The sequence below is a fragment of the Salmo salar genome, chromosome ssa02, assembly GCF_905237065.1.
Source record: "Salmo salar chromosome ssa02, Ssal_v3.1, whole genome shotgun sequence".
NCBI lineage: Eukaryota > Metazoa > Chordata > Actinopteri > Salmoniformes > Salmonidae > Salmo > Salmo salar.
Genome location: NC_059443.1, coordinates 66,467,478 through 66,491,524, shown reverse-complemented (window position 1 = coordinate 66,491,524; position 24,047 = coordinate 66,467,478). Strand labels below are relative to the sequence as shown.

General features: G+C 43.8%; 1 protein-coding gene across 10 annotated transcripts in view; it reads right to left on the bottom strand.

The window, feature by feature from the left end:
- The window catches only part of LOC106594976 (voltage-dependent P/Q-type calcium channel subunit alpha-1A), a 269,165-nt gene that overhangs the window by 76,247 nt on the left and 168,871 nt on the right, over nucleotides 1-24,047 (bottom strand). For 7 of the 10 annotated variants that reach the window (XM_045708214.1, XM_045708234.1, XM_045708245.1 and 4 more), the window contains 12 exons: nucleotides 21,121-21,189; nucleotides 19,854-20,048; nucleotides 19,270-19,382; nucleotides 18,474-18,586; nucleotides 17,799-17,930; nucleotides 17,125-17,197; nucleotides 16,244-16,361; nucleotides 15,830-15,897; nucleotides 14,829-14,935; nucleotides 8,666-8,719; nucleotides 7,284-7,440; nucleotides 1,784-2,343 (listed from right to left, as the gene is read on the bottom strand). In XM_045708214.1, coding sequence (XP_045564170.1) covers nucleotides 1,784-2,343; nucleotides 7,284-7,440; nucleotides 8,666-8,719; nucleotides 14,829-14,935; nucleotides 15,830-15,897; nucleotides 16,244-16,361; nucleotides 17,125-17,197; nucleotides 17,799-17,930; nucleotides 18,474-18,586; nucleotides 19,270-19,382; nucleotides 19,854-20,048; nucleotides 21,121-21,189 — 1,759 coding nt within the window. The remainder of the gene's footprint in view (nucleotides 1-1,783; nucleotides 2,344-7,283; nucleotides 7,441-8,665; nucleotides 8,720-14,828; nucleotides 14,936-15,829; nucleotides 15,898-16,243; nucleotides 16,362-17,124; nucleotides 17,198-17,798; nucleotides 17,931-18,473; nucleotides 18,587-19,269; nucleotides 19,383-19,853; nucleotides 20,049-21,120; nucleotides 21,190-24,047) is intronic. The other 3 variants (XM_045708262.1, XM_045708266.1, XM_045708256.1) reach the window with 1 other exon arrangement.

Here is a 24,047-nt window from a genome sequence, read left to right as displayed (position 1 = left end):
GGGGGGTGGGAGGAGAGGGAGGAAGAGGGAAAGAGAGGAAGAGTGAGAGGGGGTAGAGGTTGGGGGAGGCAGGCGCAGGACAGTGACATCTTGAAAAAACACAGTTACTATGCTGCTCATGTAATGACATACAGTACAGGACTCTGGCTTAGACAAATCAATAGCAATCTACACTACCGTTCAAAAGTTTGGGGTCACTTAGAAATGTCCTTGTTTTTGAAAGAAAAGCTATTTTCTTTGTCCATTAAAATATCATCAAATTGATCAGAAATACAGTGTAGACATTGTTAATGTTGGAAACGGCAGATTTTTAATGGAATATCTACATAGGCGTACAGAGGCCCATTATCAGCAACCATCACTCCTGTGTTCCAATGGCACGTTGTGTTAGCTAATCCAAGTTTATCATTTTGAAAGGCTAATTGGTCATTTAGAAAAACCTTTTGCAATTATGTTAACACAGCTGAAAACTGTTATGCTGATTAAATAAGCAATAAAACTGGCCTTCTTTAGACTAGTTGAGTACCTGGAGCATCAGCATTTGTGGGTGCGATTACAGGCTCAAAATGGCCAGAAACAAAGAACTTTATTCTGAAACTCGTCAGTCTATTCTTGTTCTGAGAAATGAAGGCTAATCCATGCAAGAAATTGCCAAGAAACTGAAGATCTGGTACAACGCTGTGTACTTCTCCCTTCGCAGGACAGTGCAAACTGGCTCTAACCAGAATAGAAAGAGGAGTGGGAGGCCCCGGTGCACAACTGAGCAAGAGGACAAGTAAATTAGTGTGTCTAGTTTGAGAAACAGACGCCTCACAAGTCCTCAACTGGCAGCTTCATTAAATAGTACCCACAAAACACCAGTCTCAATGTTAACATTGAAGAGATGACTCCGGGATGCTGGACATCTAGGCAGAGTTGCAAAGAAAAAGCCATATCTCAGACTGGCCAATCAAAACAAAAGATTAAGATGGGCAAAAGAACACAGACACTGGACAGAGGAAGATTGGAAAAAAGTGTTATGGACAGATGAATCTAAATCTAAGTTTGAGGTGTTCGGATCACAAAGAAGAACATTCGTGAGATGGAGGAGTGCTTGACACCATCTGTCAAGCATGGTGGAGGCAATGTGATGGTCTGGGGGTGCTTTGGTGGTGGTAAAGTGGGAGATTTGTACATGGCCATGTCATACCCTGTGGGCGGCGCTTAATTTTAGCCAATTTCCTCCTACAACAGGACAATGACCCAAAGCACAGCTCTAAACTATGCAAGAACTATTTAGGGAACAAGCAGTCAGCTGGTATTCTGTCTATAATGGAGTGGCCAGCACAGTCACCGGATCTCAACCCTATCGAGCTGTTGTGGGAGCAGCTTGACCGTATGGTACATAAGAAGTGCCCATCAAGCCAATCCAACTTGTGGGAGGTGCTTCAGGAAGCATGGGGTGTAATCTCTTAAGATTACCTCAACAAATTGACAACTAGAATGCCAAAGGTCTGCAAGGCAGTAATTGCTGCAAATGGAAGATTCTTTGACGAAAGCAAAGTTTGAAGGACACAATTATTATTTCAATTAAAAATCATTATTTATAACCTTGTCAACGTTTTAACTATATTTCCTATTCATTTTGCAACTCATTTCATGTATGTTTTCATGGAAAACAAGGACATTTGTAAGTGACCCCAAACTTTTGAACGGTGGTGTATATACTTTTGATCCCCAAAGGAAACATTAGGTTTGATATTGACAGATTCAGATACAGACACACGGATCCTCCGTCACTCACTTTCTAACTCGATGCTGTCGGCTCCTCTCTCCATGCCGATGACGCCTCGGCCTCCTCCCCTCCCCCTCTACCTCACCCCCCTCCCCTACCACTACCCCTTCTGTCCCCTTACCCTTATGCCTTCTCCCTCCCTCCTCCCCCTCCCTCCTAACCCTCCTGTGCCTCCTCTTCTCATCTCCCACTCCTCCCTCGCTATAATGCGGTGACACACTCCTCCCCTCCTTCCCTTCTTTATGCCTACATCTCCTTCCATGTTCCCTTCTTTCTTCAATACCCTCCAGCGTCTGCAGGGACAATCTGCTCCCCCCGTGCCCCAGACGGGCCTCTCTCTCTGGGCCACTAACTCCCCTTGGTTCACCCCCCCTGTTTCTCTGATGGTAGCAGGCCTGGCGTCTGATGTATTCTTCAGCTCTCTGGTGGCCCAGGGTGTCCTGTGGGTCTAGAGGAGGCTCTCCGGGCCGGGTCTTGTTGGTGTTGTTGTTGCGGTTGTCCTGGGGGTTGACCACCAGCGGACGGTCCAGGTGGGTCTTCATGTCCCCCGCACGATGGGGGTACGACACCTGGGGAGGGAGGGGGTTAAGGATGTTATCTTCTGAAATTGGATGAATAAGTTACTTTATATAGGCAAACAACAAGGCTAGAATCCTAACACGTGGACCTCAAGTGAAGATTCTTCCATAAATAAAGAAAACCCTATGTTTATTCTCTTTCTAACTCAAATCCTGTCTCCTTTCCTGGGCCCAACCCTTAGAACCAGAGATATACAGAGTTTAGCAAGTAGTCCGCCATTTTGTCACCAAAGGTTCTAATTGTGGATGTAATTAGTGAGACATTTTTGGCACCAATAGCTACCAGTAATTTACCAAAGTTACCGGAATCGTCTGTAATTTTGGTAATTAACAGGTAATCTATGGCAATCTATGGTAACTTTGGTCATTCAGACCTGAATAACTTAATAAAAAATGTATTCATATATTGTCCATAAGTTTCTAATGATAGACCATATGGTTCAAGAGAAAATAGCCTAGCTAATGGAAAAAGCACTTAATCAACAACGGCATTATTTTCAATTAACTCTGCAACTCTTCCAACTGTTGACTTTTTCACAACTGCCACCAGTTTTGCGGCAGAATATTTACAACAATGAAATACTGAAACAGTAAAATAAATAAAAGTCTGTAAAGAAATATAGAAAGGATATTTTATGCTGAAGCTCATATTAAACACAAATGGTATCCACTAAGTTGATTCTTTATTTTTAGGACAATGTTTTACAATTTAGTCATTCCATTTTTTATTTTCAAATCATCTTATTTGATTATTTGATATATTTTACATGTGGTAAGGCCACACAGAAGGCCAGAGTTAATTACAGACACCTGTGATCATCTGAAGGACCCCAAAGGCCCGCTAGATGTCTCGTGATAAATGACATCAAATCATTGAAAGTGACAGAAATTCTGGTAGTTTACTGGCAAATTTCAAAAGTTCCAGTAATATATCCTCCCTTTGCAACCATAGGCACCAATATGGTGTCCATTATAAACCATAGGCACCAATATGGTGTCTATTATAAACCATAGGCACCAATATGGTGTCCATTATAAACCATAGGCACCAATATGGTGTCCATTATAAACCATAGGCACCAATATGGTGTCCATTATAAACCATAGGCACCAATATGGTGTCCATTATAAACCATAAAGGGAAAGGGAGATACCTAGTCAGTTGTACAACTGAATGCATTCAACTGAAATGTGTCTTCCGGATTTAACCCAACCCTTCTGAATCAGAGGCACCAATATGGCGTCAATTATAAACCATAGGCACTAATATGGCGGCCATTATGAACCATAAATCTCAAGTTTGCCGAAATACTATATATATACACATTTGACTCCTGATGATTGCCAACTCCATTGGAGTACATTACATTGTAGTTTATCAGTCTCAATTCGTGTACTGATACATTACATTATTGATTGCTCTGGATATTTAGGCACAGATTGCTACTAAGCACTTTGTGATGTAATTGCAAAAAGCGCTATACATTTTGATGCATTCTCCACTTTAGCACACCGTCCCAAGCCATATAAAATATATACAAAATAAAATATATGTCATATATTTTTTGGACAAAATATTTGGCCTGACCAGGGAAAAAACACATCCCCAGCACCAATAAGTCATGGATCATATATACCAGGATTGGACTGTATATACACTACCGGTCAAAAGTTTTAGAACAACTACTCATTCAAGGGTTTTTCTCTATTTTTACTATTTTCCACATTGTAGAATAATAATAGTAGTGAATAATAGTGAAGACATCAAAACTATGAATCATGTAGTAACCCAAAAAGTTTTAAACAAATCAAAATATATTTTATATTTGAGATTCTTCAAATAGCCACCCTTTGCCTTGATGACAACTTTGCGCACTCTTGGCATTCTCTCATCTGGAATGCTTTTCCAACAGTCTTGAAGGAGTTCCCACATATGCTGAGCACTTGTTGGCTGCTTTTCCTTCACTCTGCGGTCCGACTCATCCCAAACCACCTCAATTTGGTTGAGGTCGAGGGATTGTGGAGGCCAGGTCATCTGATGCAGCACTCCATCACTCTCCTTCCTATTAAAATAGCCCTTACACTGCCTGGAGCTGTGTTAGGTCATTGTACTGTCAAAAAACAAATGATAGTCCCACTAAGTCCAAACCAGATGGGATGGCGTATCGCTGCAGAATGCTGTGGTAGCCATGCTGGTTAAGTGTGCCTTGAATTCTAAATAAATCACAGACAGTGTCACCAGCAAAGCACCCCCACACCATAACACCTCCTACTCCATGCTTTACGGTGGGAAATACACATGCGGAGATCATCCGTCTAATGTCTAATGTCCATTGCTCGTGTTTCTTGGCCAAAACTGGTCTCTTCTTCTTATTGGTGTCCTTTAGTAGTGGTTTCTTTGCAGCAATTTGACCATGAAGGGCTGGTTCACTCATTCTCCTCTGAACAGTTGATGTTGAGATGTGTCTGTTACTTGAACTCTGTGAAGCATTTATTTGGGCTGCAATTTCTGAGGCTGGTAACTCGAATGAACTTATCCTCTGCAGCACAGGTAACTCTAAATCTGTCGTTCTGCCCCTGAGCAAGGCAGTAAACCCACTGTTCCCTGGGCGCCGAAGACGTGGATGTGGATTATGGCAGCCCCCCGCACCTCTCTGATTCAGAGGGGTTGGGTTAAATCCGGAAGACACATTTCAGTTGAATGCATTCAGTTGTACAACTGACTAGGTATCCCTCTTTCCCTTTCTCTAATGAACTTATCCTCTGTAGCAGAGGTAACTCTGGCTCTTCCTTTCCTGTGGCGTTCCTCATGAGAGCCAGTTTCATCATAGCGCTTGATGGTTTTTGCAACTGCACTTGCAGAAACTTTCAAAGTTCTTGACATTTTCCGTATTGTCGTTTCTCTTCGCTTATTTGAGCTGTTCTTGCCATAATATGGACTTGGTCTTTTACCAAATAGGGCTATCTTCTGAAAACCTTGTCACAACCTTGTCACAACACAACTGATTGGCTCAAACGCATTAAGAAGGAAAGAAATTCCACAAATTAACTTTTAAGAAGGCACACCTGTTAATTGAAATGCATTCCAGGTGACTGCCTCATGAAGCTGGTTGAGAGAATGCCAAGAGTGTGCAAAGCTGTCATCAAGGAAAAGGGTGGCTATTTGAAGAATCTCAAATATTAAATATATTTTGATTTGTTTAACACTTTTTTGGTTACTACATGATTCCATATGTGTTATTTCATAGTGTTGATGTCTTCACTATTATTCACTACTATTATTATTCTACAATGTTGAAAATAGTAAAAATAAAGAAAAACCCTTGAATGAGTAGTTGTTCTAAAACTTTGGACCGGTACTGTATATACACAGTATATGTTTATCTGAGGCTCTATGGGTAACATTTTACATTACAGTGTCGTTATTACTGTGTAATCATTCAGTACCGTACTACAATTATAGTTACTATTTTTTACACTACATTTACACTGTACGATTACAGTTACTGTTGAAGTTACACTGTACTTACATGCATAACTGGACAGTAATAAAGGACTTTGAAGTGTCCCCGTTTTATTGTCTCTCACCTCTCCCTCCCCCTCTCCCCTGACCTTCCAGTCCTCCATGTCTCTCACCTCTCCCTCCCCCTCTCCCCTGACCTTCCAGTCCTCCATGTCTCTCACCTCTCCCTCCCCCTCTCCCCTGACCTTCCAGTCCTCCATGTCTCTCACCTCTCCCTCCCCCTCTCCCCTGACCTTCCAGTCCTCCATGTCTCTCACCTCTCCCTCCCCCTCTCCCCTGACCTTCCAGTCCTCCGTGTCTCTCACCTCTCCCTCCCCCTCTCCCCTGACCTTCCAGTCCTCCGTGTCTCTCACCTCTCCCTCCCCCTCTCCCCTGACCTTCCAGTCCTCCAGTGTCTCTCACCTCTCCCTCCCCCTCTCCCCTGACCTTCCAGTCCTCCGTGTCTCTCACCTCTCCCTCCCCCTCTCCCCTGACCTTCCAGTCCTCCGTGTCTCTCACCTCTCCCTCCCCCTCTCCCCTGACCTTCCAGTCCCAGTGTCTCTCACCTCTCCCTCCCCGCTCCCCTGACCTTCCAGTCCTCCGTGTCTCTCACCTCTCCCTCCCCCTCTCCCCTGACCTTCCAGTCCTCCGTGTCTCTCACCTCTCCCTCCCCCTCTCCCCTGACCTTCCAGTCCTCCGTGTCTCTCACCTCTCCCTCCCCCTCTCCCCTGACCTTCCAGTCCTCCGTGTCTCTCACCTCTCCCTCCCCCTCTCCCCTGACCTTCCAGTCCTCCGTGTCTCTCACCTCTCCCTCCCCCTCTCCCCTGACCTTCCAGTCCTCCGTGTCTCTCACCTCTCCCTCCCCCTCTCCCCTGACCTTCCAGTCCTCCGTGTCTCTCACCTCTCCCTCCCCCCTCTCCCTGACCTTCCAGTCCTCCGTGTCTCTCACCTCTCCCTCCCCCTCTCCCCTGACCTTCCAGTCCTCCGTGTCTCTCACCTCTCCCTCCCCCTCTCCCCTGACCTTCCAGTCCTCCATGTCTCTCACCTCTCCCTCCCCCTCTCCCCTGACCTTCCAGTCCTCCATGTCTCTCACCTCTCCCTCCCCCTCTCCCCTGACCTTCCAGTCCTCCATGTCTCTCACCTCTCCCTCCCCCTCTCCCCTGACCTTCCAGTCCTCCATGTCTCTCACCTCTCCCTCCCCCTCTCCCCTGACCTTCCAGTCCTCCATGTCTCTCACCTCTCCCTCCCCCTCTCCCCTGACCTTCCAGTCCTCCATGTCTCTCACCTCTCCCTCCCCCTCTCCCCTGACCTTCCAGTCCTCCATGTCTCTCACCTCTCCCTCCCCCTCTCCCCTGACCTTCCAGTCCTCCATGTCTCTCACCTCTCCCTCCCCCTCTCCCCTGACCTTCCAGTCCTTCATGTCTCTCACCTCTCCCTCCCCCTCTCCCCTGACCTTCCAGTCCTCCGTGTCCATCTCGTTGTACAGGGCCTCTCTGCTGGTCATCAGGTTCTGTCTCCTTATCTCACTGGTCCTCTGTTCCCACACTGATTTACCACCAGCCTTATTATTCTTCTGCTGCTCCTTACTGTGGGGAGAGATAGGGGAGAGAAAAAAGAAAGAAAATAAGAAAGAAAGAAATAAAGAAAGAGAGAGAGAGGGAAGTGTAGAAGAAGAAGATACGGAGAGGAAGAGAGGGATAAGAAAGAAAAGAAGAGAAGGGGATCAGTTGTGAATGTTGCTAGAAGAGATAGAAGAGATAACTAGATGTTTTTTTTTTCTCCCAGCTCCCCTAAGCGATGATATCATAGACCCAACAGCAGACAGACAGCCAGTGAGAAGAGTCCCTGTAGCCCACATAGGAATACACTGCAGAGGTGGATGTGATGATGATGATTACGATGATGATGAAGATGATTATGATGGAAGTGCCAACACATCGACAGATACCTCAAATTCAGGTATTTTTTACACATAAATTGTGTATTACAAGATTTTGTTGAATAAACATTTTTGTTAGTTGACGTTTTAAACCACATTCTTTTACCAACATTATATCAACAAAATCTCAAACAGTTTGTTTCAATGTATACAAACGATTCCATTATTGCGAGACAAAGACAGAGACAAAGACATAGCCATGGACTTTTGAGAAGGTAGGGGGTGAAATGTGTTACAGCCGTCAGCCCCCCCTCAACTGCACCCCCACCCCCAGTCCCCTCCCAAATGACCCCTCCTGTACTTCCCCTCGAGCACCTCACTAACACCACTTACCTCCAACGATTCAGATAGTTCAGATCATTCTAGACGTGAATGAACTGACAAATCCTCATAGAAAAGAATGGTCAGTTTTCAATTCAAATATGACATTTCAATTCATCCTTTTGAATCTACTGAATTGAAACTGGAATTGACCCCAACAACCCTAGCTAGCCAGCTTATCACACCTACTAACAAAATGACAGCCAGCCAGAGGTGAACAAACAAACACCAAAACAAGGATCAGGAATTAGGATTGGCAAAACCCAAAAACGTTCCCAAAGTTCCCAGGTTTTCCAAAAACCCCAACTGCAATATTCCAACTCGAAATATTTTATTTTTAATTTTTTACCCCCGGAAGTCTTTCGAATTTTGCAACCCTAATCATGAAACAGCACGGAAAGACAGACTGAAAAAACTACACTAACAAAAGAACGACACAAACAAAAAAATAAAGGAAAAACAACATCAGAAAAGGATGGATGAGGAAAGGATAAAATAAAAAGTAAAAAATAAAAAAGTAAAAGCGTAAAATGAGATAAACGAGTAAATACCAGTCAAGCACATTCTCTGTGGCATCGATACGCTCAGTTTTTGTTACTGTCACTCTGAAGAGGAGACAAGGAGGGAGGGAGCGACACAACCAACATAAAAACAACGCCACCACAACCTTCCTCCCACCACTTCTACCGTACACAACGTTTATATACAACCTTCTCACAACATTTCCTTTTTTCTTTCTGTCCACAACGTTTCCACAACGTTGAGAAGAGTGAATGTGCTCAGAGTGTTGTTAGTGTAATGAGAAATAGGGGTGTTAGGAATAGGGTTAGTAAGGTGAATCGGATAAAAACCCTGTCCCCCCTCCACCTCTACTATATACAACGTTTATACAACGTTCGCAAGAGTGAGTCCTGGCTGTTAGTGTAAGAAGATGTGGAAAACCTTCTCACAACATTTACAGAACCTTCAGACAACCTTTAGACAACATTTAGAAGAGTGAGTTAGTGTGTTCGTGTAGGAAGAAGGTTTGGAGTAGGGTTAGTTACCCGTAGGTGGCGTGTATAAAAACAGCGCTGCTACAACCTTCCCATGTTTAAATAACCTTTAGACTCGGGTTGTCATGATACCAGTCACACAAGAAAACAAAAAAATAAAGCGGACTTCAATCCAAATCAAATTTTATTAGTCACATGCTGCAAATACAAAAGTGAAATGCTTACTTACAAGCCCCTAACCAACAATGCAGTTTAAAAAATACGAATAAGAAATAAAAGTTACAAGTAGTTAAAGAGCAGTGTGCGGCGGCACCGGTAAGTCAAGGTCATTTTTTTCTTTTTTCTTTATTTAATTGGCAAGTCAGTGAAGAACAAATTCTTATTTTCAATGATGGCCTGGGAACAGTGGGATAACATATTATTATTTTATTTTCATTTTTTTTACCCTGTCAGCTCGAGGATTCGATCTTGCAACCTTTCGGTAACAAGTCCAACGCTCTAACCACTAGGCTACCTGATGCTCCATATGTACATGTAGGTAGAGTTATTAAAGTGACTATGCATAGATAATAACAGAGAGTAGCAGCAGCGTAAAGGGGGGGGGGGGGGCAATGCAAATAGTCTGGGTAGCCATTTGATTAGATGTTCAGGAGTCTTATGGATTGGGGGTGGAAGCTGTTCAGAAGCCTCTTAGACCTAGACTTGGCGCTCCTGTACCGCTTGCCGTGCGGTAGCAGAGAGAACGGTCTATGACTAGGGTGGCTGGAGTCTTTGACAATTTTTAGGGCCTTCCTCTGACACCGCCTGGTATATAGGTCCTGGATGGCAGGAAGCTTGGCCCCAGTGACGTACTGGGCCGTACACACTACCCTCTGTAGTGCCTTGCGGTCTGGAAGCCGAGCAGTTTCCATTCCAGGCAGTGATGCAACCAGTCAGGATGCTCTCGATGGTGCAGCTGTAGAACCTTTTGAGGATTTTGAGGATCTGAGGACCCATGCCAAATCTTTTCGGTCTCCTGAGGGGGAATAGGTTTTGTTGTGCCCCGTCGATGAGAATGGGGGCGTGCTCAGTCCTCCTTTTCTTGTAGTCCACAATCATCTCCTTTGTCTTGATCACATTGAGGGAGAGGTTGTTGTCCTGGCACCACACGGCCAGGTCTCTGACCGCCTCCCAAAATGCTGTCTCGTCGTTGTCGGTGATCAGGCCTACCGCTGTTGTGTCATCTGCAAACTTAATGATGTTGTTCGAGTCGTGCCTGGCCGTGCAGTCATGAGTGAACAGGGAGTACAGGAGGGGACTGAGCACACACACCTGAGGGGCCCCCGTGTTGAGGATCAGTGTGGCGAATGTGTTGTTACTTACCCTTACCACCTGGGGGCGGCCCGTCAGGAAGTCCAGGATCCAGTTGCAGAGGGAGGTGTTTAGTCCCAGGGTCCTTAGCTTAGTGATGAGCTTTGAGGGCACTATGCTGTTGAACGCTGAGCTGTAGTCAATGAATAGCATTCTCACATAGGTGTTCCTTTTGTTCAGGTGGGAAAGGGCAGTGTGGAGTGCAATAGAGATTGCATAATCTCTGGATCTGTTAGGGCGGTATGTAAACTGGAGTGGGTCTAGGGTTTCTGGGATAATGGTGTTGATGTGAGCCATGACCAGCCTTTCAAAGCACTTCATGGCTACAGACGTGAGTGCTACAGGTCGGTAGTCATTTAGGAAGGTTACCTTAGTGTTCTTGGGCACAGGGACTATGGTGGTCTGCTTAAAATATGTTGGTATTATAGACTTGGACAGGGAGAGGTTGAAAATGTCAGTAAAGACACTTGCCAGTTGGTCAGCGCATGCTCGCAGTACACATCCTGGTAATCCATCTGGCCCTGCGGCCTTGTGAATGTTGACCTGTTTAAAGGTCTTACTCACATTGGCTGCGGGGGGCGAGATCACACAGTCGTCCAGAACAGCTGGTGCTCTCATGCATGTTTCAGTGTTATTTCCCTCGAAGCGAGCATAGAAGTAGTTTAGCTCGTCTGGTAGGCTTGTGTTACTGGACAGCTCTAGGCTGTGCTTCCCTTTGTAGTCTGAAATGGTTTTCAAGTCCTGCCACATTCGTCGCGTGTCGGAGCCGGTGTAGTACGATTCGATCTTAGTCCTGTATTGACGCTTTGCTTATTTGATGGTTCGTCAGAGGGCATAGTGGGATTTCTTCTAAGCTTCCAGGTTAGAGTCCCGCTCCTTGAAAGCGGCAGCTCTAGCCTTTAGCTCAGTGCGGATGTTGCCTGTAATCCATGGCTTCTGGTTGGGGTATGTATGTACGGTCACTGTGGGGACGACGTCATCGATGCACTTATTGAGGAAGCCAATGACTGATGTGGTGTACTCCTCAATGCCATTGGAAGAATCACGGAAAATATTCCAGTCTGGGCTAGCAAAAAAGTCCTGTAGCTTAGCATCTGCTTCATCTGACCATTTTTTTATTGACCTAGTCACTGGTGCTTCCTGCTTTAATTTTTGCTCGTAAGAGGAATCAGGAGGATAGAATTATGGTCAGATTTGCCAAATGGAGAGAGAGGGAGAGCTTTGTATGCGTCTCTGTGTGTGGAGTAAAGGTGGTCTAGAGTTTTTTTCCCTCTGGTTGCACATTTAACATGCTGGTAGAAATGAGGTAAAACAAATGTAAGTTTCTCATGTTGGAAACAAACAGCCTTACGATATCACTCAGAGTCACATGTTTATATTCCAAGCTATAGCACACTATATTTTACAGGACCAAAGAATTTAGTCTGCTTTCTGTTTTCCTTCCTGCCATGGAAAATCAGGTGTCGTAGTATTGCGATACTGGTACTGTGACAACATTTAGAAGAGTGCTTGGAAGGGGTTAGTTGTTGGAGTAACGTGTTTGTGCCTCTGTTTAAATCACCACCACAAAGTCAAAGACATTAGTATCTCATGTATGGCACCTTAAATGTATGTCTATGGCTGCATTTACACAGGCAGCTCAATTGGTCAAAAGATCAGAATTGGGCTGCCTGTGTAAATGCAGCCTGTAATATTGTGTAACATGAAGTCTTGATAAACAGTATCTTAATACAGTATTGTTAATATATAGCAGGGAAATGTACACACACTCTCTCTCCTCCTTCCCCTCCCCTACGTCCTCTAAGACATGACTTAACCTATTGTTCTCCGTGTAAAAAACCACTAAGACAGGCACAGAGTACCGGGTAAGGACTTTTTATAAAGGGCTGGAGGGGCTTATGTAAAATCTGCTTCTCCTTGCAGAAACAGCAGACAATGGAACACACACACACACAAAAGGGCACATCAAACATTTCAAAGGGCCACAGAATTTCAGTAGAAACTATTTCCTTTTCCTGTCACTGTCTTTGATGATAAGAAGATGCCATTCTTCTGGCTGTAGTCTGTCTTTGCCCGCTGCGTTGCCGCGTAGCCACTTAGCTCGTTTCCATTGACTCTGAATGGAATTAGGGTGGAATTACGTTTTAGTGCACTCACTGTCAAATTTGATGATGCTTCAGACGTTTTTTTTTATGGGACCTTGCCACTCCTCGAAGCTCAAACTAGTATATTTAACCATGCTTCCATCTCATAACTTGTATAGTGTATTTAACCTGCTTCTCATAATTACTGTAATGCATGTAACCTTGTACCTCTCTTGATGATAACTGTGATTAAAGTTGAAGAAGCCTAGGTCAGTGGCTACGGAGATTTAGGTCGAGTGGGAGATGGCGTGTGCGTCAGATTGAGTCTTGAAGTGTGTGTCGGTCAGATTGAGTAGAGTAATGGAGTGTACATTAGACTGACTACTGTGTGTGTGTGTGTGTGTGTGTGTGTGTGTGTGTGTGTGTGTGTGTGTGTGTGTGTGTGTAATATAGATATAATATAGATAGATAGATAGATAGATAGATAGATAGATAGATAGATAGATAGATAGATAGATAGATAGATAGATAGATAGATAGATAGATAGATAGATAGATAGATAGATAGATAGACTTATTCTAAAATGTATTACATTGTTTTTTCCCCTCATCAATCTAGAAACAATACCCCATAATGACAAAGCAAAAACAGGTTTTTATACATTTTTGCAAATATATATATATATATATAAAAAAAGTAAATATCAAATTTACATCAGTATTCAGACCCTTTACTCAGTACTTTGTTGAAGCACCTTTGGCAGCGATTACAGCCTTGAGTCTTCTTGGGTATGACAACAAGTTTGGCACACCTGTATTTGGGGAGTTTCTCCCATTAATCTCTGCAGATCCTCTCAATCTGCACAGCTATTTTCAGGTCTCTCCAGAGATGTTCGATCGGGTTCAAGTCCGGGCTCTGACTGGGCCACTCAATGACATTCAGAGACTTGTCCTGAAGCCACTCCTGCGTATGCTTAGGGTCGTTGTCCTTTTGGAAGGTGAACCTTTGCCCCAGTCTGAGGTCCTGAGCCCCCTGGAGCAGGTTTTCATCAAGGATCTCTCTGTAATTTGCTCCGTTCATCTTTCCCTCGATCCTGACTAGTCTCCCATGCGTCACCGTGGGGATGGTGCCAGGTTTCCTCCACACGTGGTGCTTGGCATTAAGGCTAAAGAGTTCAATCTTGGTTTCATCAGACCAGAGAATCTTGTTTTTCATGGTCTGAGAGTCCTTTTGGTGCCTTTTGGCAAACTCCAAGCAGTCTGTCGTGTCTTTTACTGAGGAGCAGCTTCCATCTGGCCACTCTACCATGATGGCCTGATTGGTGGAGTTCTGCAGAGATGGTTGTCCTTCTGGAAGGTTCTCCCATCTCCACAGAGGAACTCTGGAGCTCTGTCAGAGTGGCCATTGGGTTCTTGGTCACCTCCCTGACCAAGGCCCTTCTCCCCTGATTGCTCAGTTTGGCCAGGAGGCCAGCTCTAGGAAGAGTCTTGGTGGTTCTAAACTTCTTCCATTTAAGAATGATGGAGGCCACTGTGTTCTTGGGGACCTTCAATGCTGAAGAAATTGTTTGGAACCCTTCCCCAGATCTGTGCTTCGGCACAGTCCTGACTCGGAGCTCTACGGAAAATTCCCTTGACCTCACGGCTTGTTTTTTTTTCTCTGACATGCACTGTCAACGGTGGGACCTTATATAGACAAGTGTGTGCCTTTCCATATCATGTCCAATCAATTTAATTTACCACAGGTGGACTCCAATCAAGTTGTAGAAACATCAAGCATGATAAATGGAAACAGGATGCACCTGATCTCAATTTTGAGTCTCATAGCAAAGGGTCTGAATACTTACTTTTTCACATTTCTTACATTACAGTCTTGTTGTAAAATTGATTAAAAAAAATAATAATCCTAATCAATCTACACACAACATTAGGATAATTTTTTAAAATCCTTTTTAGAACAAGGCTGTAATGTAAGAAATGTGAAAAAAGTAAAGGGATCTGAATACTTTCCGAATGCACTGTAGATAGATAGATAGATAGATAGATAGATAGATAGATAGATAGATAGATAGATAGATAGATAGATAGATAGATAGATAGATAGATAGATAGATAGATAGATAGATAGATAGATAGATAGATAGATAGATAGATAGATAGATAGATAGATAGATAGATAGATAGATAGATAGATAGATAGATAGATAGATAGATAGATAGATAGATAGATAGATAGATAGATAGATAGATAGATAGATAGATAGATAGATGTGTACTCTACTCACGCAGCGATGGAGAGGTTAGCGGCAGACAGAGGACTAACTTCAGCCACCTCCTTGGCCTTCTGCAGGGTTGTCTTGGCATTAGCTGCCTCTTCTTGCTCCTCCTCATCCTGGAGAGAGAGAGAGAGAGAGAGAGAGAGAGAGAGAGAGAGAGAGAGAGAGAGAGAGAGAGGGAGAGAGGGAGGGAGAGAGAGAGGGAGGGAGGGAGGGAGGGAGGGAGGGAGGGAGGGAGGAGGGAGGAGGAGAAATAAACAGAGGGAGAGAGGGAGAGAGAGGGAGGGAGAGAGAGGGAGGGAGAGGGAAGGAAAAATAAACAGAGGGAGAGAGGGAGAGAGAGGGAGGGAGAGAGAGGGAGGGAGAGGGAAGGAGAAATAAACAGAGGAAGAGGGAGAGAGAGGGAGAGAAATAAATAGAGATAAAGAAAGTGAGAGAGAGAAAGCGAGAAAGAAAAGAAAGAAAGAGCAAGAGAGAGAAAGAGAGAGAAAGAGAGAGCATTAGCCATATGAAATAGACCTTATTCAGTCTGTATGTTCTAACCATTGACAGCTAGTGGGGTGTAGAACGTTAGTCAATTAACAATGGCTGCTGTCTGAATAAGGTCTATAGCCTGGTCCAGTCAGTAGTAGACAGGCTCAGTAGAAGAGTAATACAGTACAGTATAATTCCCCAAATTCCATTGTTTTCCAGAAACCCTTGTCGGAAATTCCTGTAATTAGGGGGGCATAAGCAGGAAATCCAGGAATCCTGGAAAACCCTGGGAATTTGGAGAAAGTTACCGGAATTGTGCAACCCTAGTACCATAATCGCCAGGTGAGGTACAGTAAGGACAGCTCTAGGATCAGCTTGCCATCCCCAAATCCTAACCTTAACGTTATTGGGGGAAACGCAAAAACTGACCCAAGATCAGCATAGAGTATAAGGATAACTTCACCCATACAGTCATAGCCAGGTTATGTACAGTTATAGCCAGGTTATGTGCAGTAAGGTATAATGTGGTCCAGTACCTTGGTCAACTCCTGAGCATTGGCCAGATTGTCCACGGCGATAGCTAAGAACACATTCAGTAGGGTGTCTGAGAGCAGGGGGTTAAGGAACCGAAAGGACCAACTCAGAAACATTGTGACACAAGCCATGACATTCTGATGAGTATCTGTTTCCTCTGTGTTCCTCTAGAATGTCTGTACGTGTGTTTTTACGTGTCGCATTACACACACACACACCATAGAGAGACGTCAGTTGTACTATGTGTGTGTTTGTGTATGCATTTATATGTGTGTGTGTGTGTGTGTGTGGTGCGTGTGTATGCATTTCTGTGTGTCTCTGTGTGTATGTGTGTGTTTATGTGTGTATCAGCGTAGACCTGTGTGTGTGTGTGTGTGTGTGTGTGAGTCAGCATAGAGCCATGGCCATCAGGATACAGTTGCCGAAGAGTGTGAGCACTATGAAGAAGACGGAGTAGGCCATTCCACCGTTTACTCCTCCCTGAGACTTGATCCCATCATACATCACCATGTTCCAGTCTTCACCCGTCAGGATCTGTACACACACACACAGATCATCCTACATGACACACGTCATACCTGTGCAGTTTCCATATGACAAACGGCACAGTAAAACACTAGTGTTGAGCCATTTGCATGTGCGCACACTCACGGGAGAAAAATACAAGATGTTACTACACACGTGATCAACGCACAAAGCGTGTTCACACAATGTTCACACAACGTGAGTCAAGCTATTCAGAGAAACCCAATAGTAGAACTAAATACCATAAGAAACAAGTCCTACGAGTCAGAGACTGGAACAGCCAATCAAATCTAGAAACAGGATGTGAACACAATGACCAGAGTGCTGTACTACCGTGTCAAAAGCACAGAGAGCAGGTGTTTGGTATGAGACAGAACCTGGGCCCTTTCACATCCCCCTGTGTGATCCCAATCCTGGGGCGTTTGGTACCCCGATTCACTCTAGTAGGCATGTGTAATACCTGGCTGTAGCGAATCCTGGCCCTGCGAGAGAAGAGGGTCTAAGATGCAGGACCAGTGGACCTACCAGGTATTGTAATGCGGCAGCGCGAGTCGCGTGGCATTTTTTTGCCTGTTGTAAACAGACTAGCTCGCTGACGTCATGTAAAATATGCATGTTTCTAATCGCGCCCTCAAAACGGTTCTTTTCAGGTCTTGGGAAAGCAAAACATATTATGTAGATTTCTCACAAACGCTCCAGCAAACTGAACCAGGTAACCAAATTTCATATGTGAAAACGCCCTGTATCACCAAAGAATGGTCCAATGTCTGACCTGAAATACTGTCATTATAGCTGCAGGAAAGGTGTCAAAGTTGGTGGCCGGCGTGCCACCTTCAAAGTTGAATCTGGAAGGGAGAAAGAGAGCGGGAGAAAGAGAAAGAGAGAGGGAGAGAGAGGAGCGAGCGAGAGAGAAGTGCGAGACATTATGATATATCATGGATACGTCCGGACAGATCCACACAGAAGGAAGTCCATTGTGAGTTGACAGTTCCTCAAGTCTCTCTCTCCACGCCATGAAGTCCATCATCAGTTTATGCGTGTGTGTATTACATTTTACATTTCAGTCATTTAACAGATGTTCTTATCCAGAGCGACTTACAGGAGCAAATGAGGGTTAAGTGCCTTGCTCAAGGGAACATCAACATATTTTTCACCTAGTCCGCCTGGGGATTCGAACCAGCAACCTTTGGGTTACTGGCCCAATGTCTACCTGCCTCCCATTGTCTATGAATGTGTGTGTGTGGGTGTGTACGTAACAGCCCTTGGATTCCTGCGTGTATGTGTGTGTGTGTGTGTATATGTGTGTGTGTGTGTGTGTGTGTGTGTGTGTGTGTGTGTGTGTGTGTGTGTGTGTGTGTGTGTGTGTGTGTGTGTGTGTGTGTGTGTGTGTGTCGGCGTGCGTGCGTGCGTGTGAACCTGTGTGTGTGTATGTGTGTGTGTACTGACTGTCCACCGAAGAGCTGCATGCCCAAAAGGGCAAAGACGACAATGAAGAGGAAGAGGAGGAAGAGCAAACTGATGATGGACTTCATAGAGTTGAGTAATGATACCACCAAGTTACGTAGAGGGGCCCAGTACCTAGGGAGAGAGGGATGAGGACAGAGGATGAGAAAGAGGGGGAGGGAGAGAGAGAGAGCGAGAGAGAGAGAGAGAGAGAGAGGGTAGGAAGGAAGGAAGGAAGGAAGAAAGAAAGAAAGAAAGAAAGAAAGAAAGAAAGAAAGAAAGAAAGAAAGAAAGAAAGAAAGAAAGAAAGAAAGAAAGAAAGAAAGAAAGAAAGAAAGAAAGAAAGAAAGAAAGAAAGAAAGAAAGGAAGAAAGGAAGAATGGGAAGAGAGAGGTTAGTGGACAGGCATAAAAAAAACATCAAGACATCAAAACCACTTTTATGTCAAACTGGCTAGGTCAGAGAAAGAGAAGAAAGCAAGGGAGGAAAAGAGACAAATGCAGACAGTAGTGATGGCCGACTGGAAAATAGAAACAGAGAGAAAATGACAAAGTCAGAAGAAGAGAAGAAGAGAAAAGGATGGAGAAAGGCTGATGATGCAACTAGCCTGTAGCAGTGGTGAAACACAGAATCCCTTGGTGACTGAAGATGCCAAACAACGCTGTGTGTGAGACTCACTTGGTGACTTTGAAGATCCTGAGCAGTCGGAGGGCTCTTAACACACTGATGCCAAACGATGTCCCTGGCTTAATGACCGCGTATATCACCTCAAATATACTGCCCACGATCACCTAACACACACACACACACATCACATGTATTCATGTGGATTAGAACACACATAAAGTGAATTGACTGGTTCTGAATGATAAAAACAAAAAAGTATCGTCACTTCATAGTCAATATAGTTCAGCTAGTGCCAATGAAATGATTTTCAGCTTCAGCTGCACATTAACAACAGTAGTAGAAGCTATAGTAGTAGTATGCTGGTGGTATAGTAGTAGTATAGTAGTAATATAGTAGTAGTATACTGGTGGTATAGTAGTAGTATAGTAGTAATATAGTAGTAGTATACTGGTGGTATAGTAGTAGTATAGTAGTAGTATACTGGTGGTATAGTAGTAGTATAGTTGTAATATAGTAGTAGTATACTGGTGGTATAGTAGTAATATAGTAGTAGTATACTGGTGGTATAGTAGTAGTATAGTAGTAGTATACTGGTGGTATAGTAGTAGTATAGTTGTAATATAGTAGTAGTATACTGGTGGTATAGTAGTAATATAGTAGTAATATAGTAGTATAGTTGTAGAACAGTAGTCGTGTAGTAGTAGTAATTTAGTAATATAGTAGTAGAATAGTAGTAGTGTAGTAGTATTAATTTAGTAATATAGTAGTAGAATAGTAGTAATATAGTAGTGGTATAGTAGTAGAATAGTAGTAATATAGTAATAGCAGGAGTAACAGCTCTACTCACAACACAGTCAAAGCAGTTGAAGGAGGAGTTGAAGTAGGGTCTAGTCCCCAAGCCATACATCTTAATACACATCTCTGACATGAACAGACCCAGGAATATAAACTCTGCATAGACTGGAGAGAGAGAGAGAGAGAGAGAGAGAGAGAGAGAGAGAGAGAGAGAGAGAGAGAGAGAGAGAGAGAGAGAGAGAGAGAGACATGAGGAGAGAAGGGGGATTTAGATGGAGAGAAAGAGAAAGTGGGTAGAGAAGGAGGAAGGGAAGAGATAGAGAATCAGGTTAGATGACTGGAGATCAATAATGACATTAGCTAGTCTATGATGGCAGACTGCTGTGATGATAACTCTACATGATTAATAGACTTCATCAGCTAGACATCTTATGGAAATTAGACTGGACACTAGCCATGCATAATCACTTCAGTTCAGGAAGTGTGTGTGAGACTCACAGAGAAAGGCGGACAGCATCTCAGGCCTGGTCGTAGTGCACATTGTGTAGAGGTAAGGTGTGTGTGTGTGATCATGGAGAGTGTGGGTGTGTTTGCATGTGCGTGTTTTCATGTGTGTGTGCATGTACATCTACTCACAGAGAAAGTCGGAGAGGATCTCAGGCTGTTCATAGTGTACCACTGCTACACACATGGTGTTGAGGCCCACCAGACTCAGTACGGTCCAGTAGAAGGCCTGAGTCTTCACCATCTTACGGATGAAGAACCGGATCCGCCGCTCGTTCCTATTGTAGTTGGACCCATCCTGTAGACTACCTCGGCCAAACGGGTCTCCTAGAAGATGATGAAGAGTTATAGATCGGTCATTCGCCTTGAAAGCAGCGTTTGATAAGCGGTAGATCCGTTATGCTATTTCTATGCTAAGTATTTTTACTTTTGATTTTGTTTGTCATACTGTATGTATCACTTTATATTTATTTTAAATGTGTATTTTGTTGTTTGTTAATTCTTGTGTTTTTTCTATATACATGAAATATGTAGTGTATCAAATAATTCTGCATCGCTGCCATTAATAAATCATTTTAAGTTCATTGAACTTCGGCCTAACTTTTTTAGTTAAGTTGGAACAACATCTTTGCCAACTTGTGTAGTTGATTTTTGGCCACTTTAAATGTCAACTTTACACTTCTACAAAAAGTTGAGTGAACTCAAAAACTGTATGGAACTAGTTACTAAAATATCTTGAGTTGGGCCACCTTGATTTAACATGTTTATTATAATTTTGATTTACATATCTACAGTAGGAGCAACAACAGAATAAACACATTTTGAATTGCATACCTACAGTAGGAAAATATTAGAATATCTTCTTTCTAATGATGTGAAATTTATTTCTCAACTCCTAATATTGAGCAAATTATACTCACTGAAGTCTCTGACATAGACTTCGAAAAAGCACCCGCAAACAGTCAAGTGCCGCTGACTGATGGTAAAAGCTTTTTTGACTTGAACATACATTTTTGCCAACACTTTGCTAACTTTTGTTTAACCAGCTAAACAGCTGCTTTTAGTGAAAACGTGTTTGGAGTTACCTTTCTAGCTAATAGCCTATGTTATAGTTTACACTTCCTCCAATTATAATGTGGGGAGGTCAAAATAATGAAAAGATCTACCAAATCTATTCATATTAAAATGTTGATTAGTTCACTTTGCCATAATCATTCACCTGATAAGAAAAGAAAAGACATGATACATTTATTTTTGCTAACGTATGATGGGGGTCCCTGGGTCGCCGGTTGCCTGGGAGGAGGCGCCTGAGCAAGAAAAGGTTGAAGATCCCTGTTTTACACTGTAATGCTTCTTCATTAAATGATTATGATATTATAAATAATTGTGTAATAAAAACCATTAGCTCCACCGTCTTCCCCCTCCTCTGGATTCAGCAGCTCTTTCTTGTTCTTGGTCTTGACGGTACCTGGAGGATATAGAAAGATAGAAATGTTCCAATCTCTCTCTCTCTCTCTTTCTCTCTCTCTCTTAGACACACACACTCATTCTCTCTCTCGGTATCACAAACAAGGTTTCCATCCAACCTTTTTATGTGACTAAAGTACATATCGGATTTCCATCATGACAGGCCTGATGGAAACCGAACATTCTTCGCCAAACTTTCCGAATGTCGACAAAACAAAATACGCAAGACAAGGTGGGATCTTTTTGTGCCAGTAAAATGAATTATGCGAGAAATGGCGGTGGAAACCCTTTTATGAGCAAATATTGATATAATAACCATCATATCGTAAAGTTGGAGTCACGCGATGACATGTTGTGTGGTCCTCCCACTACGACTCGTCAGGAAAGCACGCAGTTTATTAGGCTCCAGATGAAAGACAGTGTTGTGAAAGTCACAGGAGGTTGGTGGCACCTTCATTAGGGAGGACGGGCTCGTTTTAATGACTGGAGCGGAATTCGTGGAACGGTAACAAAGACATCAAACACATGGTTTCCATGCCATTTTATCTCCTCCTTTCCGGCCATTATTATGAGCCGTTCTGTGGTGAAAGTGCAACATGATAAGCTTGATGTTCCTTTCCAGTTAATATTGAGGGTCTTATTCTGGTGACATGGTAATCGATGCTTGGCTGCCATTTGACAAATAAAAATAATCTTGCTCCGTTTTATGGGCTCCTAACCAACTGTACTATTTTGTTTGTTTTTTGTGTGTGTGTAACTCATTTGGTACATAATGTTGCTGGTACATAATGTTGCTGCTATCGTCTCTAATGACCGAAAAGAGCTTCTGGATATCAGAACAGCGATTACTCACCTCGAACTGGACGAAGATTTTTTATTTCATGAGTCAGACGCTGCTTTGTCGAGACAAGGCCCAAATCCCCATCATCAGCGTGAAGACAAAATTGAGAAAAAGGGGGAGGAGGGCTGGGTGCCTTGTAAGAATTCACAGACAAGTAGGTACACCACCACTACCCTCGGTATTATTGGCCAACGTGCAATCATTGGAAAACAAACTGGATGATCTACGATTAAGACTATCCTACCAACGGGACATTAAAAATTGTAATATCTTATGTTTCACCGAGACTTGGCTGAACAAAGACAAGGATAATATAGAGCTGGCTGGCTTCTCCGTGTTTTGGCAGGACAGAGCAGCTACGTCTGGTAAGACGAGGGGTGGGGGTGTGTGTCTATTTGCCAATAACTGCTCGTGCGCGATGTCTAATATTAAAGAAGTCTCAAGGTATTGCTCGCCTGAGGTAGAATACCTCATGATAAGCTGTAGACCACACTATCTACCAAGACATTCTCATCTATATTATTCGTAGCCATCTATTTACCACCACAAACCGATGCGGGCACTAAGACCGCACTCAACGAGCTGCATAAGGCCATAAGCAAGTAAGAAAATTCTCATTCAGAAGTGGCGCTCCTAGTGGCCTGTGACTTTAATGAGGGCAAACTTAAATCTGTTTACATAATTTATACCAGCATGTCACATGTGCAACCAGAGGAAGAAAAAAAAACTCGAGACCACCTTTACCTCACACACAGAGACTCTCCCTCGCCCTCCATTTTGCAAATCTGACCATAATTCTATCCTCCCGATTCCGGCTTACAAGCAAAAACTAAAGCAGGAAGTACCAATGACTTGCTCAATATGGAAGTGGTCAGATGATGCGGATGCTACGCTACAGGACTGTTTTGCTAGCACAGACTGGAATATGTTCCGGGATTCATCCAATGTCATTGAGGAATATATCGACTCAGTCACCGGGTTCATCAATAAGTGCATTGATGACATAGTCCCCACAGTGACCGTACGTGCATTTCCCAACCAGAACCCATGGATTACAGGCAACATCCGCACTTAGCTAAAGGCTAAAGCTGCCGCTTTCAAGGAGCGGGACACCAATCCGGATGCTTATAAGAAATCCCACTATGCCATCAGACGAACCATCAAACAGGTAAAGCGTCAAAACAGGACTAAGATTGAATCCTACTACATCACCTCTGACGCTAGTCGGATGTGGCAGGGATTGAAAACTATTACGGACTACAAAGGGTAACACAGCCGCGGGGTGCCCAGTGACGCGAGCCTACCAGACTAGCTAAAAGCCTTTTATGCTTGCATCGAGGCAAGCAACACTGAAGCATGCATGAGAGCACCAGCTGTTCCGGACGACTGTGTGATCACGCTCTCCGTAACCGATGTGAGCAAGACCTTTAAACAGGTCAAAATTTACAAAACCGCGGGGCCAAACGGATTACCAGGACGTGTACTCAAAGCATGCGTGGACCAACTGGCAAGTGTCTTCACTGACATTTTCAACCTCTCCCTGTCCGAGTCTATAATACCTATATGTTTCAAGCAGACCACCATAGTCCCTGTGCCCAAGAACACTAAGGTAAACTGCCTAAATGATTACCGCCCCGTAGCATTCACGTCGGTAGTCATGAAGTGCTTTGAAAGGCTGGTCATGGCTAACATCAACACCATCATGCCAGAAACCCTAGACCTACTCCAATTCTCATACCGCCCCAACAGATCCATAGATGATACAATCTCTATTGCACTCCACACTGCCCTTTCCCACCCGGACAAAAGGAACACCTATGTGAGAATACTGTTCATTGACTACAGCTCAGCGTTCAACACCATAGTGCCCACGAAGCTCATCACTAAGCTAAGGACCCTGGGACTAAACACCTCCCTCTGCAACTGGATCCTGGACTTCCTGATGGGCCGCCCCCAGGTGGTAAGGGTAGGCAACAACACACGCTGATCCTCAACACTGGGGCCCCTCAGGTGTGCGT